The 20,625-nt window shown below is 35.0% G+C and overlaps 3 protein-coding genes across 4 annotated transcripts; 1 reads left to right on the top strand and 2 right to left on the bottom strand.

Moving 5' to 3' along the window:
• Positions 1-1,305: 1,305 nt before the first annotated feature.
• On the bottom strand, positions 1,306-4,534 carry LOC120153121 (glucan endo-1,3-beta-glucosidase 2-like). Its single transcript, XM_039165118.1, has 4 exons — positions 4,317-4,534; positions 1,785-3,038; positions 1,664-1,691; positions 1,306-1,569 (listed from the first exon to the last, which is right to left on the bottom strand). The coding sequence occupies exons 1-4, from the start codon at positions 4,375-4,377 to the stop codon at positions 1,419-1,421; spliced, it is 1,494 nt and encodes a 497-aa protein (XP_039021049.1). The 5' UTR covers positions 4,378-4,534; the 3' UTR covers positions 1,306-1,418.
• A 1,317-nt stretch (positions 4,535-5,851) lies between these two features.
• On the top strand, positions 5,852-12,001 carry LOC120153119. Of its 2 annotated transcripts, XM_039165117.1 has the most exons (13): positions 5,852-6,083; positions 7,163-7,391; positions 7,551-7,884; positions 8,038-8,071; positions 8,621-8,699; positions 8,775-8,855; positions 8,980-9,412; positions 9,509-9,557; positions 9,698-9,823; positions 10,548-10,652; positions 10,781-10,872; positions 10,965-11,118; positions 11,400-12,001. In XM_039165117.1, exons 1-13 carry the CDS (start codon positions 5,946-5,948, stop codon positions 11,661-11,663), a joined length of 2,118 nt encoding a protein of 705 aa, XP_039021048.1. In that variant the 5' UTR covers positions 5,852-5,945; the 3' UTR covers positions 11,664-12,001. The 2 variants fall into 2 exon arrangements, with proteins under 2 accessions (XP_039021048.1, XP_039021047.1); XM_039165116.1 differs by having other exon boundaries at positions 8,621-8,855.
• Positions 12,002-19,173: 7,172 nt separating this feature from the next.
• Positions 19,174-20,131, bottom strand: LOC120153054 (transcription factor MYB20-like). The gene is made up of 2 exons (XM_039165071.1): positions 19,866-20,131; positions 19,174-19,759 (listed from the first exon to the last, which is right to left on the bottom strand). Exons 1-2 carry the CDS (start codon positions 20,126-20,128, stop codon positions 19,174-19,176), a joined length of 849 nt encoding a protein of 282 aa, XP_039021002.1. The 5' UTR covers positions 20,129-20,131.
• Positions 20,132-20,625: the final 494 nt, after the last annotated feature.

Consider the following 20,625-nt stretch of genomic DNA (forward strand, 5'->3'; position numbering starts at 1 on the left):
GTAAACCTAATACCCCAAATAATTGATTCACTTAGGATATTGGGCAAAAAAAACTCATGCCTAATGTTTTTATTTTCGTTATCCTTTTAGGTGTCTATATAATAAATACCATTGAAAAAATCGATAAGTGACATATGTCATGTTTATATTTTAACTTAATACAAAAATAAGTGTCAAAATTATACCCTAAGTTAATTTTAAGTATTTATACAATTTTTTATTAAAAATATGTACTTAACGTTTTTTATATTACACTTTTAGATACCTATACAATAATAAGTTAAAAATTTATTAAGTGACACATATTTATATTTTTATAACGTTTTTTTTAGAAAAAAACTTAATAATATTATTAATAAATGCAGATTCTGGAAACTGCCCCTTTGATATCGCATCTTTTCGTATCCTCTAGCGTTATAGAGAACAGTGCGGATCATAGAGAGACGCTATTCAAATCATGAATACAGAGAAAAGGAATTGGTCTTGGGGAAGGAGGCCGTAGATATCGGCTGCATTAGAGGCTTGGGGATGGGGAGATTTATATGGTTTCGAAAGGAGGGAATATTTAGGGTTTCGAGGAGTAGGGGTGGACTCCACGCGGATGGTTGGATCCGGACCCGAAATCTAGACTCCTCGGATCGAATATAAAAAGATAATAGGAATTTGAAATACAAATTGGACCACCTTATAAGGTGATTTTTTCGTTTAGTTGACCCGATCTCGTTTAATGCCTATCGTGTGTGAGATAAACGTTTTTAAATTTGGATTTGATTTAGACTATTTATTTTTATGGGTAAATTACAAAATTGATTACTGAATTTTCATATAATTTCTATTTTACTCACCGTACTTTTAAAATTTTCAATTTGCTCACTCAACTTTAAACATTGAGTTTTTTTATCACTCGACCGTTTAACAATTAAAAAACCATTTTTTAAACCACATCATAACAGCATGAGAAGTTTAACAGCAAAATGATCAAAAAATTCAATCTACAAAATTAAGTGAATAAATTGAAAATTTTGAAAAATACGTAAAGTGACCAAAAAATTCAATTTGCACAATTAAATGAGTAAATTGAAAATTTTGAAAATTACGGTGAGTAAAATAAGAATCATATAAAAAATCACTTATCAAATTTGCTATTTACCCTATTTTTTGATAAAATTTATTTTCGTTTAATTGAAAAAAAAAATACTCCGCTATGCTAATGCAGTAATGCTGGTGTTCATATTTGTTAAATATGATGTCAAAAGAATTAAGGATTTTAATGAGTTATTGGCGAAATAATCGCCTCCACTTCAACATTTTGTACAAAACCGAATAGGCCTGAACCTAAAATAACAGGGGAAAAACTTCCCATTGACCCAACTTCTCCACTCTCAAAATTTTTTGCTTAAAATAAATTGCACAGCATCCTACAAGAAGATTACACTGCACAGCATAACTTTGATTACCACTAACACGGTACCGAAGCCTTCCCCGCTGTAAAAATTCCGACCCGAATCCGAACTCGTTGAGTTCATCGACGGTGCTGTTATATTTACCATGGTTCCATTCCTTCCAAGGCTGCATCATACATCGACAAATAACAAATCAAACGTGAAGGACAAGTGAAAAAAACACTAAGCCAAAGGGGTAAAAAGTTGTTATTTCTTTTTACCTTCCTGGAAAAATACAAGAACCGTGACCTGTGAAAAGAAGCAAACTTTAGTTTCCTTCTCATGTAATCAATAATGTTGTTATATCAGTATCTATGTGTGCATGCTCTATGTTAATCTTACTTGGATCTGTTGTTGTAATATCTGCAACCCCATTGAAGTCGCATGCGTCGGGAGTCTTCCCCATACGGTGATAGTAAGTGTCGAATGCATAAGTTGCATGTGCAATCACGTTATCAGGCTCATAACATGGTTTCCCCTGCAACAATGCTGAACAATCTACTTTTCCTGGTCCACATGCCCAATCTAAAGCAGCCTGCAACATCTTCGGATCAGCACCTTCCTTTGCCGTACAATAAGTTTGATTAGTGGTGTCGTTTGCTAACAATGCCCCTGAGTCTGTCAAGCGTAGTATGTAAATAGGGTCACCGTTTGCATCAAACAAACCCCAGTTCTTCTCCGAGATTGGCCCGGGTTTCTGGTCCTCATTATAGAGCTCGTAGATGTAAGTGCTAACAGCAATTCCAGGGCGCTTGGGAGTTCCGGTTTTGTTTATCACATGACGGATCAAGTTGCTGTTGTATGTGTTGGCGTTCTCTATTGTGGCATCCGGTTCTTTGGAATCACCTTTCGATGGCCAACCAGTTTCGGTCACTATAACAGGTATGTTAGTGAAGTTCAGAAAAGCCATGGCAAAATACGTAGCATCGACCATAGCATCAAAGACATTGGAGTAGTGGACAAGTGTGTTAGAGTCGACCGCTTCCTTTGTAGGAGGAAGAGGCTTGAAAAGTGCATAGTCTAGTGGAATCACACCATTTGATTGCATATAGTCATAGTAAGGGTATATATTAAGCATGAGAAGCGACCCCGTCGACTGCAAGAAATTAAGCATAGGGACCATAACTGGATTCCACGACCGGTTGAAAAAGGCCTGGGAAGGTGGGAAAGAATCAAGGATTATAGATGAAGCAAGAGGTGATGAAACTTTGATTTGGTTGTCTAAATTCGATGCCACGAGGGCAGAGTGAACAAACTTCATGGCATTCACGAGCACTGGTGCTGCATTAGGAAGAGCAGTGAAAACCTCGGAACCAACACAAATTGCAGTGATGTTGGTTGCTGGATAATGTGCAACGATGTTCCGAGAGACCCAATTAGCTGCAGTGGAATTCGATTGTCCAATGCCAAGGAGTTGTTCGTTGGGGACAGAAACCATAACTCGAATTCCAGTATTTGCAAGAGCAACTAACATTCCTCGGTCCGCATCATACAGCCTAACATGTTGGATTTTCTGAGCTTTAAGAAGAGCAACTACTTGAGTTGGGTGTGGCATGATTGATAGATCTGTCCCTATATTCACTCCAATATATGGATCTGCAACAACAAAATTTGACCAAAATAGTTAAAACAGATCTCTCTACATAGCAAATACGCTGCTACTATCAACGCTTTACAATCAATTAATCATGTTCCTTAAAAATCCATACTAGCTTTAAAATAAGACAAGAATGTCCGATTCTGGTATCGAATTAAAGACACCGTGACAACCCTATGTTACTCGGACTTAAGTGAAAGTGTCAGATATAGAATGCATCCAGCAAGACATTACTTCACTAAAATAGAAACTCCACCATGATCAGTAGAGTTCCAACAAAGAAACTTATCCATGTGTCATTTCTATAAAAATTATTCAAACATGGGTGCATGGTAGCTACATCAAAAGCATTGAGACATGATATATAATGATGGTATGTTCCCTACTCCAAAGCCGGCAACATTTCCTAGATCCAGTAATCTTTTGACCATTTTATTTCATTACCAAGGCAAGTGGAAATGCCACTGCCCGAGATTTCTCTTTTTCTTAAAGAAAATACAGTGAGGGACTAAAAGGAACCAATGGAATCACCTCTAGGATCTACCCTGCTGAACAATATTAGAGCTACATTGATCATTAAATGAAAAACCCGGATCCGTTCAACCGGAAACCGACAAATGTTTCGAGTCTGGCAAATATATAAAAAAACCAGTTCAACCAATGTTTTCTACATTAAAGATAAAGGTTTTGGGTTTCCATTTTCCTTTTCCTTGTATTCAATTCAGGAAAAGAATGCAAATAGTACTGGGAAAATAAGAACAAAATGAGGGGAAAACTATTTCTTTAATCTACCCTGTCCCCAGTATCAAAGCTGGATTCCACATTATACACAGAGTATCCCCATTATAGTCGGTTATATACTTATATCTTTCTTCTTAGAAGAGTTATCAGTTACGTTCTCATTAGCTGACATGTAGGACATATATATATATATGATCTTTCAATACCCCCAACTTCTCTTCTGTCCTCACTTATTCCCCAATTTAATGCTTCAGACCTACTAAAATCCCTCAAAGCAAAGTAAAAAAGGCAAAAGAATTTCATTACAGGCAAAAGAATTTCATTACAGTCAAAAGATCTCCCCTCAAACACGTTTAAACAGTACATTTTCATCAGATTTCTAGCATTCAAATGACTTGAAGAACAAACAAAGGGAACAAAAGAAAACCCAGAAAGCTGATCGAAAAGAGATCGAGCTCATCAGTTGTAAGATCTCTTTAAATGAAGTATTAAGCAAAGATTGAGTAAATGGAAGAGTCGGATATAAAAAGCTTTACCTTCATCAGCAGTTGCTTGAGAAACGGCTAGAAGAAGAACAAAAGCATGAAGCCAGGCCATAGGTAGGAAGATAAAAAAAAAACCCTCGAATTTTTCTCACGAAACAAACAGAAGCCAGAGAGAAGAGAGTGATCTGAGGGAACTGGAAACAACCGGAAACGAGTAGAAAGGCAATGTGAGGCTCAGTTGAAAGAAAATAAGAGAAAGGATAGAGAGAGAGAGAGAGAGAGAGAGAGAGAGAGTAAATGTGGAAAATAATGGAATAAATAGATGAGTAGAAAAACAAAAGAAAAGACATAAGTGACGTAAAAGAACATGTTAGCAGATGAACGGCTAAGATATCATCTGCAACATTTTACGGCAGTTGCATGCAGGAAATAATGGACAGTGTCTTAAATCTACTTTTATATTATGAAACAAAGAACAAAACACAAAGGCCAGGGCTGCACTGCAACATCCTTTTTCTTTTTTGGTACTTGGATTTAGCCGTTGCTGATCTAATATTACATTTATATCCCTCTAGCAGATTTCCATGTAATAATAATTATCTTTTAAAGTATTTGATTCTGAACCGTTTAACTTAGTTTATATTTTCATTCTATTATTCTTGGATTTTTTTTCAATTGTGAGTATAAATAATATTCATTCGAATATAACTATTAATTATTTGATATTGAATGTTCACACTCTTGATAATAGCATTCTTCATGCTCGAACTCGGGACATCACAAAATAATTTCGACTCCTCTACCATTGAGATCGCATGATTTGTGCTTAACCCATGGTAACATAAATTTTAGTATCTATTATTAATAATTAGTATTTTTAATTTTTTATATTTTCTTATATTATATTTTTAACCTATGGTAACATGAATTTAAGCCCGGTTCGGGTCAAATATAAATATTCATACTCTCATAATTGTTGGACGAGACAGCGAATAGGCAAGGACAGCCCGGCCCAACACTTGGTAAAACGAATTTAATTTTTAAGCAATAAATTTATTCTACTATATCTCACCTTTGCAACTTTACATAGGGTTGGACATAGGATCGAACCCGATGGAGTTTGACCTAATCAGATTTGATTGGGTCAACTTTTTTTAAATTTCGGGTTCAGTCAGGTAGGTCGAGTTTTTTAAATATGCTGTTTGGATCGTGTCGGATTCGAGTTTAGGGTGAAAAATATTCGACCAGACTCAAAAAAAAAAATTTACTTTATATATTTATGAATAATTACAATAATATCTTTTATATATTATTTTTTCAATTAAGTTACTGTTTTTATTGAATAAAAATAATATTTTATTATTTCAGGTCGGATCGATCAGGTCAGATTTTTAAATTATATATCATGTCGAAATCAGGTCGGGTGAAATCTTGTTTCATGTGGGTCAGGTCGGATCTCGGGTAAAAGAATCATTATTCTCGGATCAAATAGAATAGACCAAAAATCCGACCTAACCCGAACTATGTGCATCCCTATTCACACTTCTCTCCTTCCCTGCCAAAAAAAAAAAGTTTAAAGTTTCGACGCTGGATTTATGGAAGCCACGAATTAATTTTTTCCCCTTTTAATTCGATAAACAATTTATCGCCCGCTTTTTTCCCGTACCAAAACCGAAATCGATGGCTTGTCTAAGTCTTTGCGTTCCGGAGGGTGAAATTGACGAGTTGCTTGAACATGTTCCTTTATCAACGAGGCGGAAATTATTACTTTCTCCCACCGTTTCGTTCGAGAACCAAGCCGAAACCTCCAAATTCCTGGTTATTTTTTTAAATTATTATTTCTTTGAATTATTAGTTGTTCTGTTGAATTTGTTCTTATCGGCTTTATATTTTTAATGCATAGAAACGTGGTTTTGGAGTTCTTGGCTTTAATTGCTGCTTTCATCTTTGCTTTTCTTTGTGAACAAAAATTGTTTGCTCACTTCACTTATGATACTTTAATATAGACATCATAAATTGAAGCAATGGGATATTGTGACATTTGCTTAGTTAATGGAAACAACAAATGGGGATGACATGAGAAAAATGACTTTTCTTGCCCTTGTATGCCTATCAAAGCTTAAATTCGTTAAAAAAACAAGTTGTTGTTTACTTGTGATGTTAGTCTTCAACTTTGGAGGTGAGTGACCTGAGTACGTTTTAGGCTTAGAGGAAAAATGCAAAGAGATGTTTTTTATGTTAGAACATAAAAAGAGGGGTAAGATCCATAGAAAGAGATGTACGGTTGTTCTTTTTTATTTATTGTATGCAGGTACATTTCCTTTTCTCCAACTCCCTAATTCTAGTGCCTGGGATTGTAATTGGAACTTCAATGTGCTCCTTAGTCATCCAGCATTTGAAACTAAATAGTCTATTTTTCCCACTCTTGCCCTGTCCCTTGAGTTATGGATAGGTTGGTAAGAAGGAAAAGATCTAGCATTGTACCATAACTGCCATTTCCCAATGACATAATTTCATAACTTAGTACGGATCAATATCAAGTCCAAAGGGTAACTTGAAAATGGAACTTCTTAGTTCATCTGGTTGTTTAGCTTATTTAATCTAATGGCTTATCATGCTACGTGCAATAGACCTGTTGAGCTAGAGCAAATTTTGATTAGGACATCTTGGTGTAAGTACATCTGAGCTCATCTTCAGCAGTTGAAATGTAACTCGACTGTAAGTTGGATGACAAATGAAGATAAAACTAGGAGTATTGCCATTTTATCTCAATTCCAAATTAGCAACTATACTAAATGGCCACTATTTTGTGTGTATTTATATTTTGTCTATCTTTCTTGTTTGCTTGTGTCTTACTTTCTTTCTCATGTTAATATATTGAAGGTTGACATATGCAGGGCCCACTTTCCCTCCCTCCTTGCTCTGCCCGAGATCAGGTGGATCAACAATTGCCAAACGATAGTCCTAATTGCAAAGTTACTACTGGTGCTTTTGAAGTTGCAACTATTGAAGATCCGGTTGGTTCTTCTACAGTTTCTCAAGGTTCTCCGCAGGTCTCTTCTTTCAATGATGTAGGTTTGCCAATAAATGGCAACAGTCAAGGACATCAATTGAACAAGATGACAGGTATTGAATCTAATGCTGATGCTTATTGTCTTTCTTCCTCCAAATCTAGTGCCTTCACATGTTCCTGATGTTTTTAAGGTTGACTTTTATAACATGATGTGGTCATGTGGAGTTTATCAAAATGTAATACTAATAGTTCTGCCACTTCTGGTGTTTTAGCTTCCTGCCAAGATATATATTTGCCTATAATTGGAAACAGCCAAGGAAGTGAATCTGACCAGTTGAAAGGTAGTGAAGCTGATGCTTCCGAACTGGAGGAGATCAATGTCTGTGTGCGTGCCCCTTTAAATCTTGTGCCTTCAGATGTTTCTCCTATTGAAAAAGTTAACTGTGCTGATAACATGCCGTTGAGTTTGTCAAAAGGTGATACAAATAATTCTGTCAGTATTGGTGATATAGCTGTGAATAAGATGGATAAAAAGCTCAGTGACTGTACATTTGGTGAACTTGACCATATTGTATTGAAAGAAAGAAGAAAATTGCTTCTAAAAAGGTGCTTCTCTCTGATGATTTTTGCTTATTTCTAGTTAGGCTTTGAGTTAGTATGGTATACTTTTTGAAATTTCCTTTTGCCACTGTTCTTGTATATTATTTTCCAGAATTTTGGCCTTGGTGAAAAATTGTTAATCTATGTGTGGATTTACAGGAAATTTATGGAATTGGAAAGGCCACCTGTAGAGGTAATTTGTCCTACTTTTCTGAAGTTGGAAGTATTATCATGCCAGAATACAGTAGTAGTTATACACCATTTTGGTGGGAAATGTCATTTTCAGTTTTTATGTGTTGTACTTGTGTGTTTTACATATTCACTACCTCTAGTCTATGGAGACAATGATGAAAAGGGGAATAGAAGTTGAATCTGTTTTTTTTCACTCTCCTTTCTCTTCTCTTGCCTTAGTGGAATTGGCAAAATCTGTTCTGGAGGTAAATTTTCTTTTGTTTTTATTGTTGGATGTAAAAGCCTCTGCTTGTCTTCAAAGAGTTCTTGACCTGCTTACTACATGCTAGTTCTTGTACACGGCCAGTACCTGTTTTATAGAAAAAATTTGTTTTGTTTTTTGTCACTTGTTTTAGTTCCTCTTTATCCACTGCCTCCTTTTACAATGATTGAGTAGGTGTTTAATAAGCTTTTTCATTTTTTGTGGGGATAATAATATTATTTGGTAGTCTGAACTTTGTTTTTGTTTTTTTGTTTTTTTCTCTATGGTGTATCCATCAACGGCACTCAGGGTACTCCTGTGGGGTTGACGGAAGATACTATAGATTACTCTACCAGGAGAATTAAACAAGAGCTTCAGCCTATTGATGGCGAATGTTTAACATCTCAAAATCAATTTAATGACAATCCTATAAGAAATGCTGCTTATCTTTCAAGTTATTCAGCAAATGGTTCATCTAGTTTGGAATGCTATGAATGGAGGAACAAAAAAAAGCTTCAACATGTTGATGGTAAACACTGGTCAGGTGAAAATGAATTTAATGAAATACTTAACAGAAGTGCTTCTTATCTTCGAAGAACTTCTTCCACTGGTACATCGAGTTATATTCTTCATGGAGGTAACAATATTAATTTTGCCTGGTTGTGTAGGGACCGAATCTGATAAATCAGGAAATCAAATGGGAGAAAGCAACATAATACGTACCTCTGAGAGAACATCAATAGAATTCAAATTGCGTGATGGAGATGATTTTGTATCTGCAACTACAAATAATCTGTGCAATTCAACTTTGGATACTTCTGTCAAAGTGAAAGATGAACCATTGCATTATAATAACTTGCAAAATCCTGAAAGGAGCACTTTCAATAACATGGTATCAGTGAAGTGTGAAGAGGACATCTCTGATGGAATGGATCATATGCTTCTACGGGATCGGATGAAGTTGCCGTCATTATTTGAGGATTTTAAATTGAATTCTTCCGCGAAAAGTGAGCCTGCTGCCTTTGGAGATAGCCCTTTTGTTTTCGAACTTGCCAAACCTACAACGTTAATCCATCGAAGGAGTAGAAAGAAAACGGCCACGTAGGATATGTCGTGCCTTTTAGTTACACTTTTAAATTCTTGAATTGAGTCTCTGTGTAGGTACCTCAGGAATCTATTGCTTGTGAAAATTTGTAGGGATTCGGTTGCAACAGCATTAGAAGAAGATGCACCTGGACTTCTCAAGGTACTTTATTTACTATACCTTTTTCTTTATGGACTTGGGTTTGTTTTCTATGGGGATATCAAATGGCTGGTTGTTTACGTACTTTGAAGCTACCAGATCAGCATTGCCATCTTCTGGTTTCTAAAATATTTCAGTTGCAGGTTTTGCTTGATAAAGGTGTGTCGGTTAATGAAATTAAGCTTTATGGGGAGTCTGAGAATGGTGATCCCATAGATGAATCATTCAGCGAAGATAGCTTCTCAGAGCTTGAAGATATAATGACTAAGGTTCAAGGGTGATGAGAGTGAAAATTCATTTTATTGCTGTTTTTCTCACTAATTTATTGCAGTTATGTTTTATCACATTTTAATGTGCTTTGATGCTTAATTCAAAAGAATCTGTCGTATCAAATTTGTCTAGATAGTTACCAAAAGTTGTAAAACTAAATGCCTGTGTTTGGTTTATTAATGCATAAGCTAACAAGTAAAAGTTCTCTTCATTTGATTAACTGGAGCTAGAGTTTCTGAATTTGGGATACACTTGTTAAGAGAGTCCTCTAAGATTTTATTTTATTTTTATGGATTTGATTGTAATCTTTCTACTTGTTTAGGCTATTTTAGACTATTTAGGTTATTCCATGTTGGAACACTCAACATTAGAGTTAGGACCATAATGAAATCATTCATATTGGAGGTAGACTGCACCGCAGTTGATTATGATAGTTATACTTCTTAAGCTTTTTTTCACACACACACATCATGCTTGAGGCATCATAAGGGTTCTAGCTAATAAAATGCCCCTTGTGCCATTGACAATGTTGAGTTTCTCTTCGACTATGAAAAAGACAATACTCCCTGCAGCCCTTTTCAATTAACATGGAGCAGGGATGTTAATTATCCAATAAACTGAAATTTCTCTGGGTTTCAAGAGTTCTTCTGTTTACCACTTTGGCTTGAAAATGCTCCTTCCAAGGGGCTTCTGATGTTGGCCTTTCTATAATGTTTGAGACAGCTATTCGCTCAGCGAAGCCAACTTTTTAAGTTTACCTCTATACGATGCCCAAAGGGTCCAAGACCTAGTTATTGCTTGACTTGCCTATTCTCACTTGTGGAGCAGGTAAAAAGCTTTGTACTACGTCAATGTCTTATGTCTCTGTTTATAATGAATTTCTTTATCTTCAGTCACAAAATGCTTATTTAATTTATAATTTTTTGAACATTTTCTTCTTTTCCCTATTCTTTCAGACCCGTTATCTGCAGTTTCGTAAATGGCCAGTTGAATGGGGATGGTGCCGAGATCTTCAATCTTTTATATTTGTCTTTAAAAGGCACCATAGGTGAATGGTCCTCAGCATGAATTATGTTTAAAGTCTGCAATTTGCATTTATTATTATGGCTGATGAAATATTTAATGTTCTCTTGAATGCAGAATTGTACTTGAACGTCCAGAATATGGTTTTGCAACATACTTTTTTGAGCTGTTAGATTCCTTGCCCGTTGGCTGGCAGGTCATGAGATTGGTGACTGCCATGAAGCTTACTAGCTGTGGCAGGATAACGCTGATTGAGAACAAACCTTTGTCGGTAATAATTAATTCATTTTATTTAGATGGTTGCTAACTTGCTAGTGTTTAGGTCATAATAGTTGGATATCTAAGCAAATTGATTTATTCATTTTATAAATTTTGCTTGTTTTTAGAGCAATTTGTAATTTACTATCATAAGTATGATTTAAGAGGAGGGGGCAAGTTTTAACATTACTAAAAGGAGAAATTCTGTTCTTGCCTGTGTTCAATTGTGTCAGCGATTCATATATTTTTTAGTCATAACTCTTCATGGGTATTTTAATCTCATTTTTGGTTCAGATTGGAGAAGACTTGAGTGAAGGTGAGGCAAAGGTGTTAATGCAGTATGGTTGGGTTCCGAATACCGGCTTGGGAACAATGCTCAAGTACTGTGACAGAGTTGTCCATGATCGAAAAAACGAGGGTGACATGTCGGAATGGAGATCGAAAATAGGAAAGCTGCTGGTAGATGCGTATAACAGTGGAACTATAGTCTCAAGCAGTCCCGTAGAGGATGTCAATGAAGAGGATGGTGTGAATAGAGAGATTAAACAGGAGCTTTGATTAGAGGTTTGACCCTAGAACAAAGAGAACTTTTTAAAGCTTTTATTCAATCATGGAATGAGCTTAAACCCCAGTTTTATGTCCTCTCGGAATAGGACATGTGTAATTGATAATTTCTTTCTTGGATTCATCAAGGAAGGAATTTGTGAATCCTTAGGTTTTCTTGCCTATGCTCTGCCTTCAAATTTTAACTCTCTTTTTGTAAAGTTCAGGTGCAAGTTATTAGGTCTAGGCAGAGACACTCATACAAACACATTTGGTTTAGTATGTAATGTACGAATAGAAACATTAATCTTCCTGTTTATACTTCTCTTTTAAATAATTTGCAGATTGACTTGGCAAATTTAGCTCTCGTAATGTTGTTGTTGCCTGTTTTATTTCCCACGCTTTAACAGGAGAAATGCCGAGTATTTATTCATTTATTTTCATTATGTTACAACTATATAGTCAATGCATTAAATATTTATTTATTTTTTCATTATAGCTTAAACTAAAAGCACACGCACACGAGTTTCCATTTTTCAACTAATTTAATCAATGACATGAAGGTAATATTAGATTTCATTTTTAAAGTTCTCTTACTTGAATGCACACAAATTTGAACTTCAATAAAGGAACTGTCACACAACTAAAGGATTGTTCCAAAAAGACGATCAATCAAGTGCTTGGTTCATATATATATATGGTTAAAATTAATAGCAAAATCAAGTGTATATAATTTTTTTTAAAAAAAATTATGTGTTGTAATATGATTGATACAGGTAGACCTGCCGGCAAAATCGGTTGATTAATTCAAAGACCGATGAAAAAAACAAAGGAGAGAGCCCAAATGGAAAATGGGTGAAGTGTCTCGTCCTAAATGTAATAAAACCACAAAAACAATTAAGAATTTGTATAGTCTCCAAAAACATAATCCTCCTCTCCATTCCCAAAAAGATATTGACAGTATTTTCGAGTAGAGCCGAATCAGATCTAAATGATAAATTAAACTGTTAGTTGTTGATCAAAGATAAATTAAATTCTGAACTTCATTCTAATACTTAATTTTTCTTTTATTGGAGTCGATAATTTTATTAAAAATAGAAAAATATTCAAATTACAATGAAGGCTTATAATCGAACTAGACATATAATAGAGATATTTTTTTAAACGTGAGAAAACTAGCTACTTAAGATTATAAATACTATATAAGGAAAAGGTTAAAAACCTAATCAAATAAACTCGGATAAAGGATAGATACGAATATATCTGATCGCATTGGCAAACGAACTACAAAAGGGAACAAAACTATTGAAATGCCACCGAAAAATCGCAAATCAAAATTGAGTGACTTGAAAATACTATCCATAACGCAAGACGCATACCCAAACCCAATCCGATGGTCCAAAACATGTAAGATCAACATGGTAACAAATAACATGCCGTCTTGATTAGTCGTGGCGATATCAAATTTAACCGTAAAAAGATAAACAAAAATAACATCCAAACGATCGAAAACGTGTCATAAAGACATAAAAAGACGTGTTATAAAAGCGAAATTATTTTTTTAAAAAAAAGAGAAAAATATAAAGTTACACTATAATGAAACAAAAGAAAAATAATGAATAACGACGGTACGTGACCAGCACCAAGGCTAATGCCACTACCGATCACAAAAATGAAAACAAAGAGACTAACGATGCCTAATAAGAAGAGATAAAAATTAATACTTAATTTTATTTGTTTGAGAATTCGAATTTTTTTTTAATTTTATAAATGAATTGATTGCACGTTTAGTTGCGCTATTCCACGCGCTTGTCGGCGACTGGACAAATGAAGGTTATATTATTAGACCTCTATTCATTTCAATGTCATTTCATTCATATAATTTTTTTTTTTTTGATAAGTAATTCATTCATATAATTGTTAACCAGACAATCGTGATTCGTAAAAGGGTATCTCCACGCGCCTTCATCCTCTTTATAATTCGAATTATTAAATATCAATATTTTTTTTATAAATACAACAACAAAACCCAATTCCCATATGTATGGGGTAAGGGGGAGGTAGGGTAGTAGGCTGCCCCCAACGTCAGGTTGAGAGTAGCTTCCGTGGAAGACCTCTGGCAGTCAGAAAATTAAAAATATAGATAAAATTCAATGCATATATAAATAAATACATAAATACATAGCTAAACAGTATTCATATGCAGTCATTAAAATCATATGTGCGTCTGTAACGGGGATTAATCCCTGCATAATAATCCCTGCGAAAGAATCTCTGCATATAGACAGAAACATAAGACCCGACTAAATTTAAAAGAGGAAACATGAGAAGAATGATACACAGAAGTCAACGATAGCAAGCCTAGTTCTAATCCTTCATAAATACCAATAACAGAAACGTATAAAAAGTATAAGTCATAGAAAATACTACAAAGACATTAAAAGAAGACAGAGATGATACACCCTATAGATGTGACCCACACTACTCGACTACCCTAGTCTTTAGCCTCCATATTTTCCTATCAGAGGTCATGTCTTCGGTAAGGGCTAAATCCCTCAAATCAGATCTCAAACAGTCTTCCCACTTCCGCCTTGGTCGTCCTTTCCTTCTGGCACCGTCGACTGTAATCGACTCTACCCTCCTGACCGCATCCGACGGTAGTCGCCTAAGGGCATGCCCAAACCACCGTAGTCTTCCCTCCCTCAATTTTTCGGAAACAGACACCACCCCCAAGGACATCTTAATCGCAGAGTTTATCGTCATATCCCACAGAGTCCTACCACATGTCCATCGAAGCATTCTCATTTCTGCGACCTCAATCCTCTTTACGTGATCCTTCTTGGTTGCCCAACATTCTGATCCATACAACAGCGCTGGTCTTATTTCCATTCTATAAAACTTTCCCTTAAGTTTTAGAGGCACCTTCTTGTCACACAGAACTCCAGTAGCGGCCCTCCACTTTAGCCATCCCGCCTTTATACGGTGTGTAACGTCATCATCTACACCCCCATCTTTATGTATCATAGACCCTAAGTACTTGAAACAATCCTTTGAGAGGAGAACGTGTCCTTCTATGCATACTTCTACATCTTCATTGTTTTGGTTCCCATTGAAGTTTGAATATAAATACTATGTCTTTTCAATATTGATCCTTAAACCTTTTTCTTCCAAAGCAGTCTTCCAGGTAGCCAGTCTACTATTCAACTCAGATTTTGTTTCAGCAACTAGGACAATGTCGTCAGCGAAAAGCATACACCATGGTACACCGTCTGGTGTCGCACAGTAGATGTCGTCCATAATCAAGGCGAAGATGTAAGGGCTAAGATCCGACCCCTGGTGGAGTCCGATTTCTACCGGGAATGCCTCGGTGTCGCCAACTGTAGTCCTGACGTAAGTAGTAGATCTACAGTACATATCACGAATCGCCCAAATATAAGCAGTTGGGATCCGTCTCGTTTCTAAAGTCTTCCAGATCGTATCGCGGGGAACACTATCATAAGCCTTCTCAAGGTCAATGAACGCCATGTGAAGATCTCTAGACTTTTCCCTATATTTCTCCATAAGCCGTTGAAGTAGATGAATCGCCTCCGTGGTAGACCTGCCTGGCATAAAGCCAAATTGGTTTTCCGAAACCCTAGTAACTTGTCTCAACCTAGCCTCTATCACCCTTTCCCATAGCTTCATGGTATGGCTGAGTAGTTTAATACCTCTGTAGTTACCACAACGTTGGGGATCTCCTTTATTTTTATAGATTGGTATCACCGTAGACTCTCTCCACTCCTCTGGCATCTTGGCAGTCTCTAAAATAATATTAAAGATGTTGGTCAACCACTTAACTCCCTCTTCTCCTAGGGCCAACCACACAGTGATATGAATTTGATCAGGACCGACAGCTTTGTCCCTTCCCATCTTTCTAAGAGCCATTTTGACTTCCTCAAACCCAATCCTACTTGTAGGGCAGTCATTGGCCGTAGTATGATAGTCGGCTAACCCATCAACGATACTATCTCTACATGGAGAGGCACCGTCATTAAATAAGCCAAAGAAGTAACTACCCCAAACCCTCTTAATATCGTGATCTTTCGCTAAAAGAACACCATTGTTGTCCTTAATAAACCTAATGTTACCTAGATCCTTTTTCCTAATCTCCCTAGATTTTGCAAGTCTGAAGATGCCATTTTGTCCTTCCTTGGTGTCTAATCTCTTGTACATTTCCTCGTATGCCTTATCCTTTGCTTTAGCTACCGTTTTCCTGGCTTCCCGCTTTGCCTCCTGGTATCTTTGTTTAGCTCTCGACCTTTCTTCGTCGTCATTGCATTGTAGAAACTCCTTGAAGCAAGTTTGTTTTGTCTTCACCTTAGTTTGGACTTCGTCGTTCCACCACCACGATTCTTTATGTTCCTTGGCCTTCCCCGTCGACAACCCAATGGTGTTTTTGCCAACCTCTCTGATGGAATTTGTCATATTTTTCCATAACATATCTCACTTTTTTTTTTATTATCGTCAATCTTTGATAAACAAAAATTTACTATCAATATATCAAACACTCCTAGTTTGATATAAAATATAGGATAAATTACAAGTTTAGTATCTTAACTGTAATTTCTATTTTATTTTAGTCACTCCACTATTATTCTTTTCAAAATCATATATTTTTTATTGATCTGGGGTAAGTACAATGCATTATTTGTTCAAAGATAACTCTCAACCATTTGACATTGAACACTCACACCCCTAGCATTCCTAATGCTCGAACTCGGGACCTTAAGGAATAACAACAATTCCTCCACCACCGAGGTCACTCGATTCGTGCTTCAAAATCATATTTAACGTTATGCTTTGGTTTTATTTTGGTCACCTGTTGTTGAAAAAATAACATAACTACAGGCGTGCCATTTTTAAAATTTTTCAATGATGACATGACATTACCTTATGGTGACACATCAACAGAGTCATCTCAGACATTTTTAGGACCCTGAGCGAAACTAAAAAATAGTCCCTTACAGAACGAAAGTGAGATTGAAAAAATTAAGGGCCTCAATTATAAAGGTGAAAATTGAGATTAAAAAAATTAGGGGATTCAGCTACAAAGATAGATAGTGAGATCAAAAAATATTAGGGGCCTCGATTTTAAAGGTAAAAAAGTGGGATTGAAAAAATTAGGGGCCTCAACATAAATATAAAAAGTGAGATAATTTTTTTAGGAGCTTCAATTATAAAGGTAAAAACTAAAAAGTGAGATTGAAAATTTTAGGAGCCTCAATTTTAATTGTAAAAAGTGAGATTAAAAAAATCAAGGCTTTAATTGTAAAGGTAGAAACTGAGATTAGAAAAAGTAGGGATCTCAATTATAAAAGTAAAAAGTGGGATTGAAAAAAAATTAGGGCCTCAATTATAAATGTAAAAAGTGATATTAAAAAATTGAGGCTTCAATTATAAAAGAAGAAAGTGAGGTAGAAAAATTATGGGCCTAAATTATAAATGTAAAAGTAAGATTAAAAAAATTAGGGCCTTAAATGTAAAAATAGATATTAAAAAAATTAGGAACCTCAATTATAAAGGTAAAAAGTGGAATTAAAAAAACAATAGGCCTTAAAATGAATAAATAAAATTAAGGGTCTAAGTTATAAAGTAAAAGTATATTGGAAATTAGGGCCCAATAAAAGAAAAGGGCCCAGCAATAGCTCACCCTGCACCCCTTATTAGCCGGCCCTGCACATCAGCATCACTGTTAACTTTTTTTAAAAGACAAGTGATTAAAATGAAACTAAAACATAAAATTAAGTATGATTTTAAAATAAAAATAATAATTAAATGATCAAAATAGAACAAAACTAATAATTAATGTACTAAATTGGGTTATAGACTTGAAAAGAAAGAAAGAATTGATTAAAGTGGGTTGATATTTGAATTATGAAATGAATGTGTAGAATGTTGAAGTTAAATTTGAGATTTTGACGTGTATATTATATAATGATATATACGGTTGGACCGTTGTCATTGTTACTAGTATTCTACGGTTTTGGGCAACACGACAAAGCAATATTTTTAAAACAGTAATAGCTAAGTTAAGCGAAAGTGATGAATGCAATCCAAATTAACTACAAACTTACATTAATTACCAATAAGAAAATGGAAGTATTAAGGAAGGAGTGAGATTATATGCTAAGATGACGATTTTCACCTAACACATTATTACTGTCCTTGTTTTAAAAAAAAATTATTACTGTCCTTAACAACGTATTTTACATTAGTGTTGCAAGCAGCGCAGACATGTAATTTTTGAAAGATATTGACATCGTATACACTCCGCATATGTAGTTATTCGAATTTAATATTTTTTAAAAAATAATACTTAATTTAACCATTGAGGTCCCTGGATAAGTTTATATAAAGTAAATATTAAATGTATCAAATTTTATATTTGAAGTTAAAAGGTCGAGAATTCATTGAGTGACTTTAGTGGTAAATTAAAGTGTTACTTTTTTGGATAATCACTATGATTATTTTTAAAAAAAGTTTTAAAATTATAAATTTAACATTTAACTTTCTTTTCATTCTTAGTTTGATCACTAAAGTTAAAATATTTTTAATTTACTCACTAAACTTTTGTTTTGCTTCTATTTTGATCATTTAGACGTTAAATAGAAATAGAAGGTTGACATGATAATCATGTATATTGAAGTTGATTGTTTTTCTCTAAAATGTCAATCACACTATTTCTCCTTTTTTTCATTTTCATTTTTATTTTACATTATTCCTACAATGAAGAAAGTTTCACAATTTCATCCTCGTGTCACATCGACACCAAAATCACCATTCTCTGACCACTTAAGACACTAAGAACTCTCCTCATCGTCTCTCAACATTATATTATTTTAGATTTTTTCTAAATTACTTTAAAAATCATGAAACTCAACTCAAAATTCAAAATTCGTGAAACCACAAATCAATTTGATTTACATTTTTAATCATTTGGTTAGCATGAAATCAAGATATATAACGTGATTCTTCATTCTTCATCTCCCTATTGTTGAAATTTGGAAAAATATGTTTTATCATCGAGAAATTAAAGAGGGTATGAAATCAATTTTTTTAAAATGAAGAGAATTTTGGGCACATTTTATAATGTCAAAAAAGAGTAAAAAAATAAAAAATTTAATCTGTACAAATAACGTCAAAATTTTAAATTTTAAATACTATTTTAAATCAGAATAAGGTCAAAATTTAGATTTTGAATACTATTTTAAATCAGAATAAAGTCAATAAGTTGGTGGAGAAAAAAATAGATAGGACTCGTACACATAAAAATAATTTTATTGATCATTAAAATCAATTTCATCACAATATTTCATTTTTATTTAAATAGGATAAAATTTGAACTCAAATCACATGAATAATGATTTATACTTCTCTTCCATTCATCTCATGCGTGTGTGTATTATAGAAACTGAAAATAAGCGATGGTTTTCACAACAAATAAGAGCCACATTGAAATTAAAAGGGAAAAAATACTGGAAACTAATCAGAAAAGTTGGTATGGGTGAGAATCTTGATCAAAACCCATTAGAGGAGACGATAATGAAAGATCAAGAGCCATCCCTTTGTCACTTTCCTCATTGATAAGCAAATCCCAGATGTTGAAATCATCATTCCACAAGTCGCTTGCGTTGTAATCATCAGAGGGCCACTCAAAACCAGGGAATTCTTCAAGGAACATGGAAGAGTGGCAAGAAGAAGAAGACGGCGAGGATGAAGACGTTGATGGTGCACAATTAGGAATCAAAGTTTCATGGGGTTCGATCAAAGGAACCTCATGGGTGTAAAAACCATTGGTATCAACGCCTTTCACCATTGGGTGGTCTTCCTCCTCCTTTGGTTCAGTCATTGTGGAGTTTAAGGAAGATGATGTTTCGGGTTCCATTGTTTTGTCATCTTGTTTCTTTTGGTCTTGCTGTTGGGGACGATGATATTCTTCGGCTGTGGATAGTGGCTTGTTGGTGAGAGGGTCTACCCCCATTTTCCTCAGCTTCTTTTTGATGTGTGTATTCCAATTGTTCTTGATCTCATTATCAGTTCTTCCGGGGAGATGCGAAGCTATCTTAGACCACCTGCAAAAATGTGGTAGAACAAGACGAATACTGAACCCCCAAAAGAACAAAACAAAAAAGAAACCAACTTCACAAATAAAAAAAAAAGTAATGATTTTTATTTCACCTGTTGCCGAGTTGAGCATGGAGATCGATCACCATTTTCTCTTCAAATTCAGACAAAAGTCCTCTCTTCAAATCTGGTCTGAGATAATTCGTCCATCTCAGCCTGCAACTCTTCCCACACCTTAACAGCCCTGCAAGCTTAGGGACAGCCCTCCAGCAGCAGTGGCCATTGGTGAGGATGAAGTTAATAAGCTTCTTGTCTTCTTCAGCTGTCCATGGCCCTTTCTTCAACCCTACCTTATCACAACACGGTTGCCTTCCCATCCTCTGATTAAATCAACTCAAAAGTAGACAAGGAAACAAAAAGAACTCTCTTTTGATGCACCAGTGATGATGATAACAACGCACAAAACCAAGTTTTCACCTTTATATTATAAATGAATCATCCCCATACCCCTAAGCTCTCCCCATTTTTATTTATTTTATTTAAATAGTATTACTTTTTGTCTGGGCTATTACACGTGTGTATCAATGAGGCAAACGTGGCATGTCACTTTGAGAATGCTCTATTCATCAAGTATTTATGTGTGTGTGTATTTTGCTTTTGTTTCAATTTCAAGAGTGCTACATAGATTCGGTAATTTATGTTTTGTGGTATGTTTTCTTGTATTAATAGAATTATACATTTCGTATTTTTACTAGTTTCTGTTGATTTTATTGCTTGAAGGGTAATGTAAATATAGGGTTTTGCTTACTTTTGTTTGATGTTCCCCACAGTCTTGTCTGCCAAGGAAAATTGGTCCACTTTCTACATCTACCTA

Source organism: Hibiscus syriacus, unplaced genomic scaffold, assembly GCF_006381635.1.
Source record: "Hibiscus syriacus cultivar Baekdansim isolate YM2019G1 unplaced genomic scaffold, ASM638163v2 tig00111098_pilon, whole genome shotgun sequence".
In the NCBI taxonomy this organism is placed as follows: Eukaryota; Viridiplantae; Streptophyta; class Magnoliopsida; order Malvales; family Malvaceae; genus Hibiscus; species Hibiscus syriacus.

What these genes read in the sequence shown, in the direction of transcription:
- LOC120153054 (XM_039165071.1), bottom strand. Translation starts at nt 20,128, where the DNA reads ATGGGAAGGCAACCGTGTTGTGATAAGGTAGGGTTGAAGAAAGGGCCA. An exon ending in CATGCTCAACTCGGCAACAG is followed by an intron (nt 19,760 to 19,865) that starts GTGAAATAAAAA and finishes ACATTTTTGCAG; the next exon opens with GTGGTCTAAGATAGCTTCGC.
- LOC120153121 (XM_039165118.1), bottom strand. Translation starts at nt 4,377, where the DNA reads ATGGCCTGGCTTCATGCTTTTGTTCTTCTTCTAGCCGTTTCTCAAGCA. An exon ending in TCAAGCAACTGCTGATGAAG is followed by an intron (nt 3,039 to 4,316) that starts GTAAAGCTTTTT and finishes TTGTTGTTGCAG; the next exon opens with ATCCATATATTGGAGTGAAT. An exon ending in TATTACAACAACAGATCCAA is followed by an intron (nt 1,692 to 1,784) that starts GTAAGATTAACA and finishes TTCTTTTCACAG; the next exon opens with GTCACGGTTCTTGTATTTTT.
- LOC120153119 (XM_039165116.1), top strand. Translation starts at nt 5,946, where the DNA reads ATGGCTTGTCTAAGTCTTTGCGTTCCGGAGGGTGAAATTGACGAGTTG. An exon ending in TATTCTCACTTGTGGAGCAG is followed by an intron (nt 10,653 to 10,780) that starts GTAAAAAGCTTT and finishes CTATTCTTTCAG; the next exon opens with ACCCGTTATCTGCAGTTTCG. An exon ending in TTGAGAACAAACCTTTGTCG is followed by an intron (nt 11,119 to 11,399) that starts GTAATAATTAAT and finishes TTTTTGGTTCAG; the next exon opens with ATTGGAGAAGACTTGAGTGA.